General features: G+C 48.8%; 1 protein-coding gene across 1 annotated transcript in view; it reads right to left on the minus strand.

Annotated features, from left to right (window-relative positions):
• CDK5RAP2 (CDK5 regulatory subunit associated protein 2) overlaps positions 1-14966 on the minus strand; it is a 169809-nt gene that overhangs the window by 98585 nt on the left and 56258 nt on the right. Inside the window, 1 exon segment of the mRNA XM_019454024.2 lies at positions 11620-11838. Within this exon segment, the coding sequence (XP_019309569.2) occupies positions 11620-11838 (219 nt within the window).

Below are 14966 nucleotides of genomic sequence, written 5' to 3' on the forward strand. Positions count from 1 at the left end.
GAGCTTTACAACGAGTAAGTTCTAGTGCTGAAATTCAAACCCAGGTCGGTCAGACCCCAAATTCTGTGCTCTCTCTCACCCAACCGCACCTCTGTTAAGACCAAAGAAATAGAAAACCACTCTGGGACACCGGCTGCCACTGGTCAATAATTCCAACGCCCCAAGCTAATGTCACAGTTTCTCAAGGACTCGGGATTGACAAAACATCCAGCCTGAAAGCTACGCCCTCCTGCTAATGAATGGGGCAGGACCAAGGACCCTGGACCTCACGCGAAGAGCAGTCAGAGAAGGCTTGAAGTAAAAGGCCCACTGCAGGGAGGGGGGCACGTGTGTGCTGAGGTGGCCTTGAGGAGGAGCAGCTGCCATGGCAACACAGAGGCGCCGACAGGCTCCTGTGCTCGGCACCAGTGGAGTTATAATAAATGTTTAGGGGAGGCATGGAGACGGCATGTCTCGCCTGAGCAAAACAATCAGAACCGAAAATTGATAATCTTGGGTGGTTTCCCCAAACCTCTTTCAATATCCCCAGGCTGTGAAGATAGGCAGAAGTAGACTCGAATCCGGGCTCTACCGCTAACTAGCCGTGTGACCACAGATAGATAACAAAAATCTTTGAGTGTTTCCTTTCCAGTAAATGGGGATAACGGTACAGGCTCCTAGGGTCCCCGGAGGGTTAAATGAGAGAACGTGCGATGGGTACCCGGCACAGCAGGTGCACAGGAAACGACACTACGTCATCTCCCGCCCTCTGCACGCATATCCTCCAGGCGGACCTCTACTCCCAGGTTTCCTCCTGTGGCCACAGCATCACCACCCACCGGGCCCCAGATCCCGCTCCTCCCCCTGGCTCTCACACACACCTTGACAGGTGACTCAGGCCTGAAGGGAGAGCCCAGCCTCCGCGCAGAGCACACGAGAGATGAAGGGTGAGTATGTGGTGATTTTACGTGGACACGAGTGCCCAAATCCCGCCCTGCCAACTACCCCTACCCCCAACCCCCTGGAGTTCTCACAGGAGCTGAACCAACCACAGACTGGGAATCAAAGTACAAGTCTGTGAAAATGGCCTACCCGAAGCAGGGCTTTCTGATAAAACACGGCTGTTCTGGGTTTTGCTTTTTGAAGGAGGAGGGTACACGCAGCTCAGGGGAGCCATCTGCCCAACAAGTGCCAGGCCTGGTTAGGTCTGCAGCAAGAAAGCTAGGGAATCCGGAACCTGGGTTCTTGCCTTAAGGGAGAGTAACCCACGCATCAGCAAGGCTGGCCTGGTGAACCGGGACTCTGAGTACCTGGACAGTCCCCCGTCCTCCCTTGAGGAAGTATTAAGGGGACAGGTAGAACCGGAAGTACTGGGGAGAAAAATGTCCTCCCTGCTCAGCCCTCCTCTCCCTCCACCCCCCTGCCTCTGCCTTCTTCAGAAATCAGCTCTCAGCTGCTCAAGTGCAACAGCTTCCTAACTGGTCTATCTCTGCGTTCACCCACCAAATCACACACACACACCCCGATCATTACATCTCTGCCCAGGACCCCGCAGTGACCTCGTGCTAACTGCGGAATGAAGCCACCTTGCTTAACAAACCTTCGTCCCAGGCCCCCCTACTTCCTGCCACGGGCTCCAGCCTACCTTGTAGCCTTACCTCGCCTGACCACCTGTCCCTCTCCATCTGGAAATAGACAGTACAGCTCCCCCCAGTTCTGCCTGGAGACAGCATGCTCACCCTGCAAGGTCCATTCCCAGTGCCATCTCTTCCACGAGGCCCTCCCGGACTGCTCTGGCCCTCAGCGATCGTCCTCCCAAAACACCACCCACCACCTTTCTCTGCAAACCTCTACAGCGTTTAGGACAGTGATGGGCCCTTTACAACCATCCCCTCACGCAGCTCTCACAACACCCTTGTGGGCAGATGCTCCGACCCCACCCATTTTACCAATCAGGAAACAGAGGTTCAAATACACCAGCAACTTACCCAAAGGAAAAGGTGGCGGAATCAGGATTTAAAGCAGGTCTATTCACGTTCTTTTCGCTAAACCACTAAACCAATGGTTTTTCTCTTTTTTTTTTCTTTTTTAGACAGAGGGAGAAAGAGCACATGCACACACATGCATGCACACATGCGCACACAAGTAGGGGAGGGGTGGAAGGAGGGAGGAAGAGGGAAAGAGAAAGAGAGAGAGAAAGAAAATCCCAAGCAGGCTCCACACTGAGCGCAGAGCCCAATGAGGACCTTGATCCCTCATCCCTGGGATCATGACCTGAGCCGAAATCAAGAGTCAGACAGTCAACCGACCGAGCCATCCAGGTGCCCCTACACCAGTGGTTTTTCAAAGGGAGCCCAGGAAGCCCGGGGATTAGCAAAACCCAAGGCTGGCCCTCGGCATCCTCTAACTGCACACTCCTGGGCCTTCCTCCAACAACGGACCCGGTTGGCTTGGGGACAAACACGGAAATCTGTATTTGATTTTAGTGCAAGAAGCCACTACCCTGAGGAACCTGCAGACCCCCTCGGGTGCACCTGTCTTACTTGCTTCTGGACCAAGAGACAAGGAAGAGAGTCTGAAAACCCCTCTCCCGTACCAGACCACCACCTTGCTTTCCAGAAGAGAGCTGCTACAGGAGGATCTGCGTGCAGTGACATCAACCGAGTGGCCTCACTTTTCACCTAATGGGCAATTTTGCTTAAGATGCGCAGGTGCGCTCTGGACCAACACTGAGCTGAGCGTCGCCTTTGCGTATCACAGGGAGAATGACAGAAAAAAGAAGCGGATTATTTTAAAAATAAAATATGCCTATAATCTTAGAATCACATTAGAAATGAAAAGCCAGGCCCTCTTACTTCCTTCTGCAGTCAGCTGGTTTGTTTTATCTCCGGCCAGATGGAGAATGAGAAGGTTCTCATCCATCAAATTTCCACCTTCTCGGGTTTCACTGTGAGAAAGCTTGTCAGAGTGCTCAGTGGTTACCTTTTTCAATACACAAAGGAAACTTCTCCAAAATCTTAATGAGGTATAGGAACCCAGTGATGTAAGAATTTCCAGAATTAGCATGAGAGAGCAGTGTCCAGCCCATGTTCCCAAGCCTTGTCGCCCCTGGGGGCAGCGGAGGGTGACATGGTGGGGGAAGGGGTGCCCGGCCTCCCACCTCACTTCTCCCCGAGCAGCCCTGCCTTCACGTTTTCTCTCCAGAAGAGCTACATCTGAACAAAGAATTCATATGCTTCAATGAATGAATAAATGGACAGACAGAAACTGCTGGAATGAGCCGGGCTCACCACAGAGATCTGACACACGCGTGTGGCACTGTGTGGTCCTGGCTGCGGGGACTACAAAAGTTCTGAGCAAGGAACTCAGTGTGGCTTTCACCAGGAAGCTGGCTGGGCGGGGGAGGGACGAAGGAGTCAGAGTTCAAACCGGGCAGGGGTCAAGGCCCAGCTGAGTCACTTAACAGCCATCAGGCACCACCGCTCTCTCCAACCCCAGCCGGGGTGTGATGGAACGTTCCGCCCTCTCCTCTCTGCCAGCCACTCACTGTTCTTCTTTGTGCCAGGCTCGTGCATGCTCCCCAGGTGTCCACACAGGCTCTCCCTTGACCAGCAAACAGGTACTCAGCCTTCAAGTCTCCCCTCCAAACCTCCTCCTCGGTGAAGCCCTCCCCACTCCCACCCCTGCTCTTAGTGTAGATCCATGCTCTGTGCTCCCAAAGCGTCTGGCCCATCCCCCTACCCGCACTTATCTCGCTATATTTTAATTAGCTCTCTGTCTGTGTTTCTAGTTCTCTGCCAGATTCCTTCGGAGACTGTGTCTGATTTGATTCAGTCCTGTGCTCCCAGTGCCCAGGACAGAGCCTGGCACAGAAATTATAAAGTAAGAACCAGAGATAAGGGAAAGCCTTTCTGTCTGTGCCCCCAGAGAGACTACAGCAATTCCACGTGAAAACTGATGGGAACAGCCTTTTACACCAGCCTCCACAGCAGCCCCGTGCACAAGCCACTGAGGTACTACAGAATCCGTCACTCGAAAAGGGTTCTGCCCCCCTTCCTAGAGGGATCAATCAGCTGGAAAGGAACAGACAAGCACTTTCTTCAGAGGAGAGGTGAGTGTTGATCAAGGAAGAAATTTACAGCTTTGTTGACTTGGCTGGTAACCGGGCAGACCACATTTATTAGTCAACAGTGTCCATTAGATTCTAGTGGGCAGTGGTTTGTCATTTGAAGTCCTGAGCCAGCACCTGCCACACAATTAAAAGCAGGAAAAGAGGAACGAGGAGGAGTCCAACACATCTGCCTCTGCGTGCCAGGAACCTCTGCTTTCTCACGCATTAAATGTTACTATCCATTCATTTAATCCTAAAATAGGTATAATCAACCCCATTTCAGGGGAGAGAACCTCAGCTGAGAGAAGTTAAGCAACTGACCTAGAGGCTTAGAGCTAAGTACCTGCCAAAGCCAAGATTCGAACCCAAGCCCAGCACTGTTGCCCACTGCTCCTAAGATACCGACTCGAACTGCCAAGTTTCTTGTTCCCAGGGGAGTGGCATCATCTCCACCATCAGAACAGCTACTACTCACTGATCGTTTGTGACGTGCCAGGTGTTATGCTCATAAGTGCTGTCCCCGATCTCAGACAATCCTTACAACTAAGCTCTTCTTCTAAGAAGAAATGGACCCCACAGTTTGGAAAGGCAAAGTTACTGGCTCACGGTCCAACAGCGAGCCAGTGGTGGAGCCAGAACTCAAACCCGGTTTTGACCCAAGTCTCTGCACTCAGCCTTTTTCTTTTTCTTTTTTTTTTAATTTTTTAATATTTATTTTTGAGAGAGGGGGTGGGGGAGAGGGACAGAGAGAGAGGGAGACACAGATCCGAAGCAGGCTCCAGGCTCTGAGCTGTGAACATAGAGCCCAATGTGGGGCTCGAACTCACAAACCGTGAGATCATGACCTGAGCCGAAGTCGGACCCCAACCGACGGAGGCGCCCCAGGCACTCAGCCTTTCTTAAGAGTGGCTGGAATTTGCAAAGACAGGACTTCCTCAAGCAAAGGCCATTTAAACTGCATATTGGTCTACAGGGACTCCAACTCAGAATCTTCCCACCCGATTGCAACAAAAACGAGGCAAGGGAAGCTCTGATTCCTGAGTCACACTACTTCAGGTCTGTGGTCCTAGCCCTACCCAACCAGCCTACAGACACTGTCTCCAAAAGCCATGTTTTGACTACGGATCACAAGAGACGCCCTGAACGCTGTCATAATCTCATCTGGAGCTATCCATCAACAAACGCATGTGAAACCAGAGGGGTTCAGGATGAACTACCCTGAAATTAAACCTGCTCCTGTCAAAGCACATGGGATTAGCCAGCTGGGTGACGGGTACAACTTTAATTAGATTTTTGGGCTTTAGCCAGCAAATGCATCCCCACAGAGCTAAGTGCCCAGGTACTGAAGCACACACTTGTCAGAGTAGCGGATGACAGGTCTTGTAACAGATGAGAGCATTATGAGGCAGTCTGGGGAATACAGCTAAACCAATGTCTCATATACGTTGCTTATAAAGGAGAAGAAAAAGACTAGCACTTACTCCTTTCCCCCACCCACCCCGAGCTGCATACAGAACACCTGACCCAGAAAAAGCAAATCTAAAATAAAGGTAAATAAAGGTTTACCTCTCTCTATCACTTTTCAACACACACACACAGACACACACACACACACACACACACACACACAAGCACACATGCATATGCACACACACGTACACACTAAAAGGAGAGGCTTAAGCCTCTGGAGCCAAGTGATATACCAAAGTCAAGGTGTGAGGGCAAGGATGCAACAATCCGAGCAGCATTCCCGTTATAAACCACAGAGGCCAGGACACTTACAACATCACAGTTAAGACACCAACTGGGGAACACCAGGTTTGTTGGCGTGTATTTTGCCAAGACCTCCTGAACTTCCTGGTAGGGATGTGGCTCCCTCTGGTGGCAAGGAGGTATAATACAAAGAAGGGGCTCTCTCTGGGAGACGCACCTTTGGACCTTTCTGGTTGTGGAAAGATTTCGAAGGAAAAGCCAAAGCTTGCATTCACCAGGGCCTACGAACAGTGCCTGTGCCACCTCGAGGACTCATTACACGTCCCTTGAATAAACAAACAAACAAACAAACAAACGCAAATTATAACGTGTGCCAAGTCGACTGGCACTGGGTCACCGCAATCCCAGGCAACTGAAACAAACATGACAAAGTGACTCTCATGGTCGAAGCTCGCAGGGCCCAGGCACCTTCTGACACAGGGAACTCCTACGCCCCAGACCCAAGCCGCCTGTTCAGACAGGTATCGGCTCCCTCTGAAGAGCTGAACAGCAAGCACACTGAGACAGCAATTCACGTGCAACGGATGGTTTGCCCACATCCAAAAGATAACCGGTCGGCTTTCCATCAGAAAGAATTCAGGGGATGCTGAAAACAACAACAACAAAACCCAGTATGCTTGACCGTGGACCACGGCAAAGGCTCTGAGTCAGGGCTCGCCTATAAAAAGGACTGCAGCATTTCTCACTGAGCTTGGAGTTCCTAAGAAACGAGTATAATGGGGGGTGCCTGGGTGGCTCAGTCGGTAAAGTGCCCGACTTCAGATCAGCTCATGATCTCGTGGTTCATGAGTTCTAGCCCTGCGTCAGGCTCTGTGCTGACAGCTCAGAGCCTGGAGCCTGTTTCAGGTTCTGTCTCCCTCTCTCTCTGCCCCTCCCCACTTGTGTTCACTCCCTCTCCCTCTCTCTCTCTCTCTCTCTAAGATAAAGACATTTAAAAAATCAAAAAAAAGAAAAAAAGAAACAAGAATAATGGGAAACAGCTGGACCATCGTCCCAGGGACTGGAAACCACATCCGAGCTTACCGACTCGGGTGACACTGATGTGGCCCTGCACAGAACTGCTTCTACTGAACGGCATAGTGTCAAAGACCCTATCCTGCTCAAGAACTCCAGAAACCCACCAGAGGCAATACCACTCCCAGGCCTGAGTCCCAGCAGAAGCCGTGCTCTTATCTCAATGTGTTCATCTTCAGACACTGAAGACCTTGTACCCGAATTTCCCTTTTTTTTTTTTTTGTTTTTTTCCGAATTTCCCTTTTTACTTTCGCTGCCAGGAGCTGCCAGCTGAACTTTAAGCCCCACCTTTGGTACCGTCACAGGTATCGCGGCGTGCATTTCTCCTCACTCTGCTTCCACTTTCCTACTCCCCCTTTTCGTTCCTTGACCTTAACGCCTTTATCTGTATCTTTGATCTCATTTTTGTGACTCTCCGTAAACCTCTGAAAATGTTTCTGAAACACCAAAGGGAATAAATCACAATTTTTAAAGCTCCAAATAATACTTCAGAATACTTCAAACAGGGCATTCCTGTTTTGTGTCCCCAAATACACCATCCGCTTTCATACCCCTGTGCCTCGGCTCTCTCTACAAAACCCTCCCTTGCCTATCTATTATTAACCTTTGTTTAACTCCAACTTCAGAACCGGTTCACAAGTCGCTTTCCCCAAGAGCCTTCTCTGATCCTGCGAGCCGCTTCCCTGCCCTGTGCTCCCGCGGGACTTTGTTCATACCACTGTCGTGGAAGTGTCCCCCCGCCCAGCCGAGGGTCTGCACAGTGTTCAATGTGGCTGAACGCACAGATGGATTCCTCTCCTTTGCCAGGGCAGAAACAGAGGCCCCTACAAGGTCTGCTTATTTGTTGGTTTGTTTCAATCCGGAAGCAACAGCAGTAGCAGCTGGTGAGTGAATCTAGTTCATTAAAGAGCCTGTTAGAGAACAAGCAGACAAGACACGCCGGGCCGGCAGGTCCTGCTCTACGTCTGCATGGAACACCCCCTTCATGCTCCCCGGACTCTCAACAAGCCAGCGCCCTGACGTCCAGTGTAAAACGTTCACAGGAGACGGACAAGGCCGAATTCTTCGGCCGTAACCAGAAGGTAAGCAGAGATACCACTGTGACGCAATACATGCACAAAAGGAAAGAATCCATGGCCACATCACCTCGCCGGAGACACACATATGACCTGATGCAGGAAAGGAGTCAAGGCGAGATGCTGGAAAGCTCGGGGTCACGGCCACGTTCGCCTGAGTTAAGCGTTTAGCGTGCACTGTGGTTGTTCAGGTCTGAAGCAAAGCAGCCCTCTTCTCTGGGTAACTGCCCAGCCTCTGAGGAGCACGTGCCTCTGAGGAGGCCGTCCGTGGCGGGACTCACACGCACACGCGCATGCACACGTACACACTGCCGACAAAGAGCGGGCACGTGACCCACGCTGGTCTGGGCCTCTCCATACCTCACCCCTCCGGCCATCCTGACAGGGAGACAGCGGGGGCAACGGAGTGGGAGAGTCCTCCTCCCTCTTATGTAATAAACCGGGACTATGTGACCCCAGCAGGAGGGCAATGATGGTCCAACCACCTGGAACTGGAGGATGCAGACGTGAGAGGAAGAGGCCGGCTCTCAGGGACCAAGATCCGGTCCCCACAGTGTGCCAGGGTCTCTGTCCCTCCAGCACTTTAGTTATTACACAACGCAAGAATTTCCTCTTTTTGCCTAAGTCAGCTCAAGCTGGATTTCAGTCACGGCAGAAAAACCCCTCCCACCCCCAGGATGCTCAACCCCAATCCCTCCTCTCACTGTCCCCCTCCCCTTCCTTTCGTCACCTAACACTCCCCGCCTCCTCACACAGATGTGCAGGTGCTACACAGGAATACATCTGCTTACCAACAGCCACCCAAAATTCTTTCAGAAGCACCAAGGTGTACCTGAGTAAGTGATTTACGGAACCACCAAGGTCTGACGGCAGAGGGACAGGTGAATAAATTACAGCATCTCCACCTGATGTAATATCACACAGCCCTTTCAAATGTTTACCAAGAGTGGGTTATGAGATTAAAAAATTACTTATTTTGGGGCGCCTGGGTGGCTCAGTCGGTTAAGCGTCCGACTTCGGCTCAGGTCATGATCTCGCGGTCCGTGAGTTCGAGCCCCGCGTCGGGCTCTGGGCTGATGGCTCGGAGCCTGGAGCCTGCTTCCGATTCTGTGTCTCCCTCTCTCTCTGCCCCTCCCCCGTTCATGCTCTGTCTCTCTCTGTCTCAGAAATAAATAAACGTTAAAAAAAAAAAAATTAAAAAAAAAAAAAATTACTTATTTTATAGAGAGATGTGTGTATGTGTATGCATGTCCCCAATCCAAATTCTACTGAATGAACCTTTTATAATGACAGTGAGGGGTGGAGGGGCTGAGCTACTTTAAGTGGAAGTTATCCAGTGAAGGAGTAAGAACCATGAAAACCGCACCTCTATCTGGCCAGTCTTTGCCTTACCGCACACAACTCAAACCCTACTTCTTCTCGTTCAACTCATGTCACCTCCTCCTAGAAGGTTTCCCGACTACTCCATCCCACGGGGATCTTCTGCACCGACTCCCTGAGCTGCATTAATGAGCTCTGGATTTTAAGCTATTTTGCATTTTATCACAGATAACATTTCCATCTCCCTTTGGAAAGGATGAAACTTTCAGAGACCATGGCTTATATTTCCATCAACATCTAAAGCAGGGACATCTGGTGTTCAAGAACACGTGGGAAACGCTTCTTTTAACAACATGCAGTAAACTGGTATACTCCAAGGTCGCCGGTGGCAGCATAAACTGGGCCAGCCCTTTGGACAAACGATTTGGCAACATGATTAACTAGCATAAAATGTTTGTAGCATCTGACCTAGTAAACTCACTCAAATCCTAGGAATTTTAAGGGAAAACACCTTTACACCCAAAGACGGTTATCGTGGCATCATTTAAACAACCAACACGGCGACAGAACAGGAAATGATTATGTAAAGCATGTGAAATCTGTTCAGTGAAGAGTATGCATCATTCCACACGGTCACCCTGGGCCCCACACAGTATGGGAAGATGCCCGTGATAAAGTAAGGGATCAAAGGACCCAGAGCGGCGCCCAGCTGCACCAAGGTCTGAAGGGTGACACTGAAAACCAAAAAGTTACTGTGTCAGGCTGGTGGAACTGTAGGTGACGTTTTCTTTTTCTAAATTTCCATTACTGTTCCCTTGATGTTCATTAATATTTGTGTTAAAATACACAAACATTCGTATTTCAATTCTCTTGTCAGTGTTCACGTTAGGATTTCAAAGCAGGGGATCCGGACGTCCGTGCCCACAGCAGCCACTGGAGAACTCAACTGTAGCACCTGTGGGCTCCCCTGTGAGACCGCCACTCTAATGACTGCCCACCCGAGGTCCTGTGCCTGCCCGGGGTTCCTGTGCAGGTTATTCATTTGACCAGAGTGTCAATGATCACTCAGACTCAGACCCCATCCCACCCAACTGCACCCAGGCGACGCATCTGGATGTGACTCTCAACACCCTGAATACTTAAGTTGAAATGTAACAAATTTTCGGGCACCTGGGTGGCTCAGTCGGTTAAGCGTCTGACTCTTGATCTCGACTCACGTCATGATCTCACAGTTCGTGGGTTCAAGCCCTGCATAGGGCTCTGTGCTAACAGCCAGAGCCTGCTTTGGATTCTCTCTCTCTCTCTCTCGCTCTCTCTCTCTGCCCCTCCCCCGCTTGCTCTCTCTCTCAAAAATAAACTTTAAAAAACATATAATAGAAATTTTCAAAGATAAACTACTTTATGCCTGCCAAATTCAGAATTTTTTATTTTAAATTTTTATTTATTTTTAATGTTTTTTAATGTTTATTTTTTTGAAAAAGAGACAGAGCGTGAGCAGGGAAGGGGTAGAGAGAGGGAAACACAGAATCCGAAGCAGACTCCAGGCTCTGAGCTGTCAGCACAGAGCCCAACGCGGGGCTCAAACTCGTGAACCGTGAGATCACGACCTGAGCCAAAGTCAGCCACTTAACCGACTGAGCCATCCAAGTGCCCCCCGAGAGAATTTTTAAATGCTAGCATCCAGTGCTGAATAAATACATAGTCTTTAAAAAAGGATCACTCTAACACACAGAAATCGGACATAATCATTCTGGGAAAAAAGTTGCATATATCTATAAAATGATGGTTAAAATATTCATACTCTTTGACCCAATAATTATGCCTCTATCAGGAACTAATCAATGGAAAAGTCTTTAGATACAAGGATGTTTGCTACTGCATGTTATAAGGCAAAAAAAAAAAAAGAAAAAAAAATTGTGTAACAACCTAAATGTCCTACATAAGGGAGTAAATAAACTGCAGCACATCCAAGTGATGAAATATTATCCTCGTACCGAAAAACAAAAACATGTTTCTGAAGAGCACTCATAACATGGCAACACACCAAAAAGAGAACACCGAAAAAAGCAAAATACAAAACTGCATTTTCAGCCTGATGCCAATCATGTGTGCATGTGACTATGACTGAGTGAGCGAGTGAGTGAGTGTGTGTGTGTGTGTGTGTGTGTGTGTGAGAGAGAGAGAGAGAGAGAGAGACAGAGAGGCAGACTTTCTAGGTGATGAGATGAGGAGTGAAACATTTTCTTCTTTATGTTTTTCAGACTTTTCTACGTCTTCCACAAAGAAGATCTCCCTGAAACCAGCAACTGCCAAAGAGCCCGGCCCGCCCACGCCGCTGCCGCTCACGTGGATGGTGCGGTCCCCTCTGCTCCTCTCGCGATGGGCCTCCTCCAAGTCCTTCTCCAGTCTCTCTCTCTCCTGCTGCAGGCGGCTCAGCTCCTGGGTCACCTTCCTCACGCTCCTACGCAGTCGGTGGTTCTCCGCGCTCTTGTTGAGGTTTTCTGAGCGCAGCTGCACCAAAAGGGTGGCCTTGTCTAGCAGAGCAGGCTCACAATCCTCAGACCCCTACAAGAGGAGGGAGAGAGGGGAGACGAGCGGGTTTCTGGAGCGCACTAAACAGACTGCCTTGGGGTGGGGGGAGAGGAGTTGAGGAAGGAAAAGAAAAAGATGGACATAACCTCCAGGACGCAAAGCACAACTAACATGAAGATTTTGAAATAACACAGAGTAATGATTATGTTACGATGCTGATGTTAAGAGGGGAAAGGCTACAACCGGGTAAAAGTGCTGTGGTTTTTTTAAAAGACTGCAAGGAAAAGCACAGAATGTTAACAAAAGCTGGATCTGGGTGGGTACATAGAGCTGATTTCTTTCCTTCGCTTCTTTCAAACGTTCTGAGGTTACTGAGAATGTTCCTGTTACAATGGTTTAAAAAAAGAAAAACAACTTCATCGACTTTTTACAAGGTAAAAAATGAAGAGTGCCACGTGACAAGCAGAGACAGATTCAAGCCGGCAATGCTCATGGAGCTGAGCCCAGCTCAAACCCAAAGTCATCTGGAGAAAGAGAAGTGGTCAGCATGGCAGTCCAGTGGCCACCTCAAGGAGCTGTAAGTTCAGCAGAGTGCAAGGGCTACTTGTGTCCAGAACATCCTTACTTCATTAATACACAGGTTAGTAGAAAAGAAAATAGGGGGCCTGGGTGGCTCAGTCGGTTGAGCGTCCAGCTCTGGGCTCAGGTCATGATCACACGGTTTGTGAGTTCGAGCCCCGCGTCAGGCTCTCTGCCATCCGTGCGGAGCCTCTTACAGGTCCTCTGCCTCCCTCTCTCTCTGCCCCTCCCCTGCTTGAGGTCGCTCTCTTTCAAAATTTAAATGAACATTTAAAAAAAAAAAAGGGGGGGCGCCTGGGTGGCTCAGTCGGTTAAGCGTCCAACTTCGGCTCAGGTCACGCTCTCGCGGTCCATGAGTTCAAGCCCCGCATCGGGCTCTGGGCTGATGGCTCAGAGCCTGGAGCCTGCTTCCGATTCTGTGTCTCCCTCTCTCTCTGCCCCTCCCCCGATCATGCTCTGTCTCTCTCGGTCTCAAAAATAAATAAACGTTAAAAAAATTTTTTTTTTTTTAAAAAAAAGAAAGAAAATACATATGGGATTATCAAGCATTTGAAAAAATACTGTAACTCACCAATAATCAAACAGAGCAAATGAAAACAAGGTTTCATTTAACAAGACTGTTTTAATGAGAATATCCAGTGCTGGCAAACTTACTATGAAGCAACACAATTAATATTAACTTTTCAAGAACTGACCGAGCATCCAGCAGCCAAGAAATACACTGGCAGGAATGTAAACTGATGTGACTCCCTATGGACATACTATAGATAACAAGTGTGTGTGTACAGGATAAACATGTTCACACTTGTCCCGATGATTCCATTCCCAGGACTCAATCTCACAGGAAGAGTCCAAAATATAGTGTAAGGAAAAGCCTTATGCCCAAAGTCATCCATCACAGACTTACTTTAACAGGAAAAAAAATAAGAACCTAAACTGATAACATAGGAATATTCCAAGCCGTAATGTTATATAAAAAAAACAGAAGATTACATTGTGAGTCCTTTAAAAAATAAAATCTATGCCGAGGAGAAAGCAGAAAAAGAAAAACATCAAAATGTTAATAGTGGCTGGGAGATTTCCTGATTCCTTTTTTTTTTTTTTTTCTTTTTTTCCCTTCTTTCTGGTCTCCTGAAGGAAAATTTGAAGCATATGTAATACTTACAATCAGGAGAAAATAAACTTTCAGGGTTTTTATTTTTTTTACTGTTTATTTATTTTTGAGAGAGAGAGAGAGAGAGAGAAAAAGAGAGAAAGTGGGGGAGGGGCAGAGAGAGAGGGAGACACAGAATCCCAAGCAGGCTCCAGGCTCTGAGCTGTCAGCACAGAGCCCGATGTGGGGCTCGAACTCACGAACCATAAGATCATGACCTGAGCCAAAGTCAGACACTCAACCGATTGAGCCACCCAGGCGCCCCATAAACTTTTAGTTTTTTTAATCTGCTCTTTAGATTAGACTAGGGCTCACGATGACGAGCTGTCAAGGGCTGTCAAGGCCACAACGCAGACTGTGGAGTAAAGGTACTGGCCCCAGCTTCTTGGCCTTCCCAGGAAACACTGCTAGTTAAGCCCTAGTTGTTAGGAGAGGTGGGTGGGCTGCAACCACAGTTCATCAGGGAGAGGCAGGGCTCTGCTGGTCCTGGGCCCCCACGGCCTAACCATCTGCTCCAATGCTTCCCCACTGCTATTCAGGACCCAGCAACAGAGACTGAGGGGGAGCCCCATTCACATTTCAAAGTGGGTTTTATAGAGGTTCTATTTCACTTTCCTTTAAAGTTAAAATTTTTAAAAAGAGTGGGAAACCTAGGTCACAAGACACCCCACCCCCCAAAAAAAAAGTATTAGCGGGGGATGCCTGGGTAGCTCAGTCAGTTAAGCATCCAACTCTTGATTTCAGCTCAGGTCACGATCTCACCATTTCATGAGTTCAAGCTCCGAGTCGGGCTCTGCATTGGCAGTGCGGAGGATGCTTGGTATTCTCTCTCTCTCTCCTTCTCTCTCTGCCCCTCCCCAACTTGTGCTGTCTCTGTCTCTCTCAAAATAAATAAACTTTAAAAGAAAGTATTGGGGGGGGGGGAGCACCTGGGTGGCTCAGTCAGCTGAGCGTCTGACTTCAGCTCAGGTCATGATCTCACGGTCCGTGAGTTGGAGCCCCACGTCGGGCTGTGTGCTGACAGCTTGGAGCCTGGAGCCTGCTTCAGATTCTGTGTCTCCCTCTCTCTGCCCTTCCCCCACTCGTGCTCTCTCTCTCTCTCTTTCCCTGTCAAAAATAAATAAACTTTAAAGAAAAAAAAAGTATTGGGAATAATGAGTATTTAAATAAATACAAAAAACAAAAGAAGATAAATAATGATGGGAAAAACATTCAAAGTGAACAATCTTCAGTTACCTTTTATTAAGCACTGATTACACATGAGGAGCTAATCCAGGCACTTTTGAACACATCATACTCTATTTCTCATATCAACCCTACAAAGTACATATTAAGTAATGTCCCCATCTAAGTAACTCAGGCTCAGAACTATTATCAGACCTGTCGTCAGACCATAAAATGATTCCATCTGGGATTCAAATGATTCCTA

Source organism: Panthera pardus, unplaced genomic scaffold (assembly GCF_024362965.1).
Source record: "Panthera pardus isolate Hobbes unplaced genomic scaffold, ASM2436296v1 HiC_scaffold_20, whole genome shotgun sequence".
Lineage (NCBI taxonomy): Eukaryota > Metazoa > Chordata > Mammalia > Carnivora > Felidae > Panthera > Panthera pardus.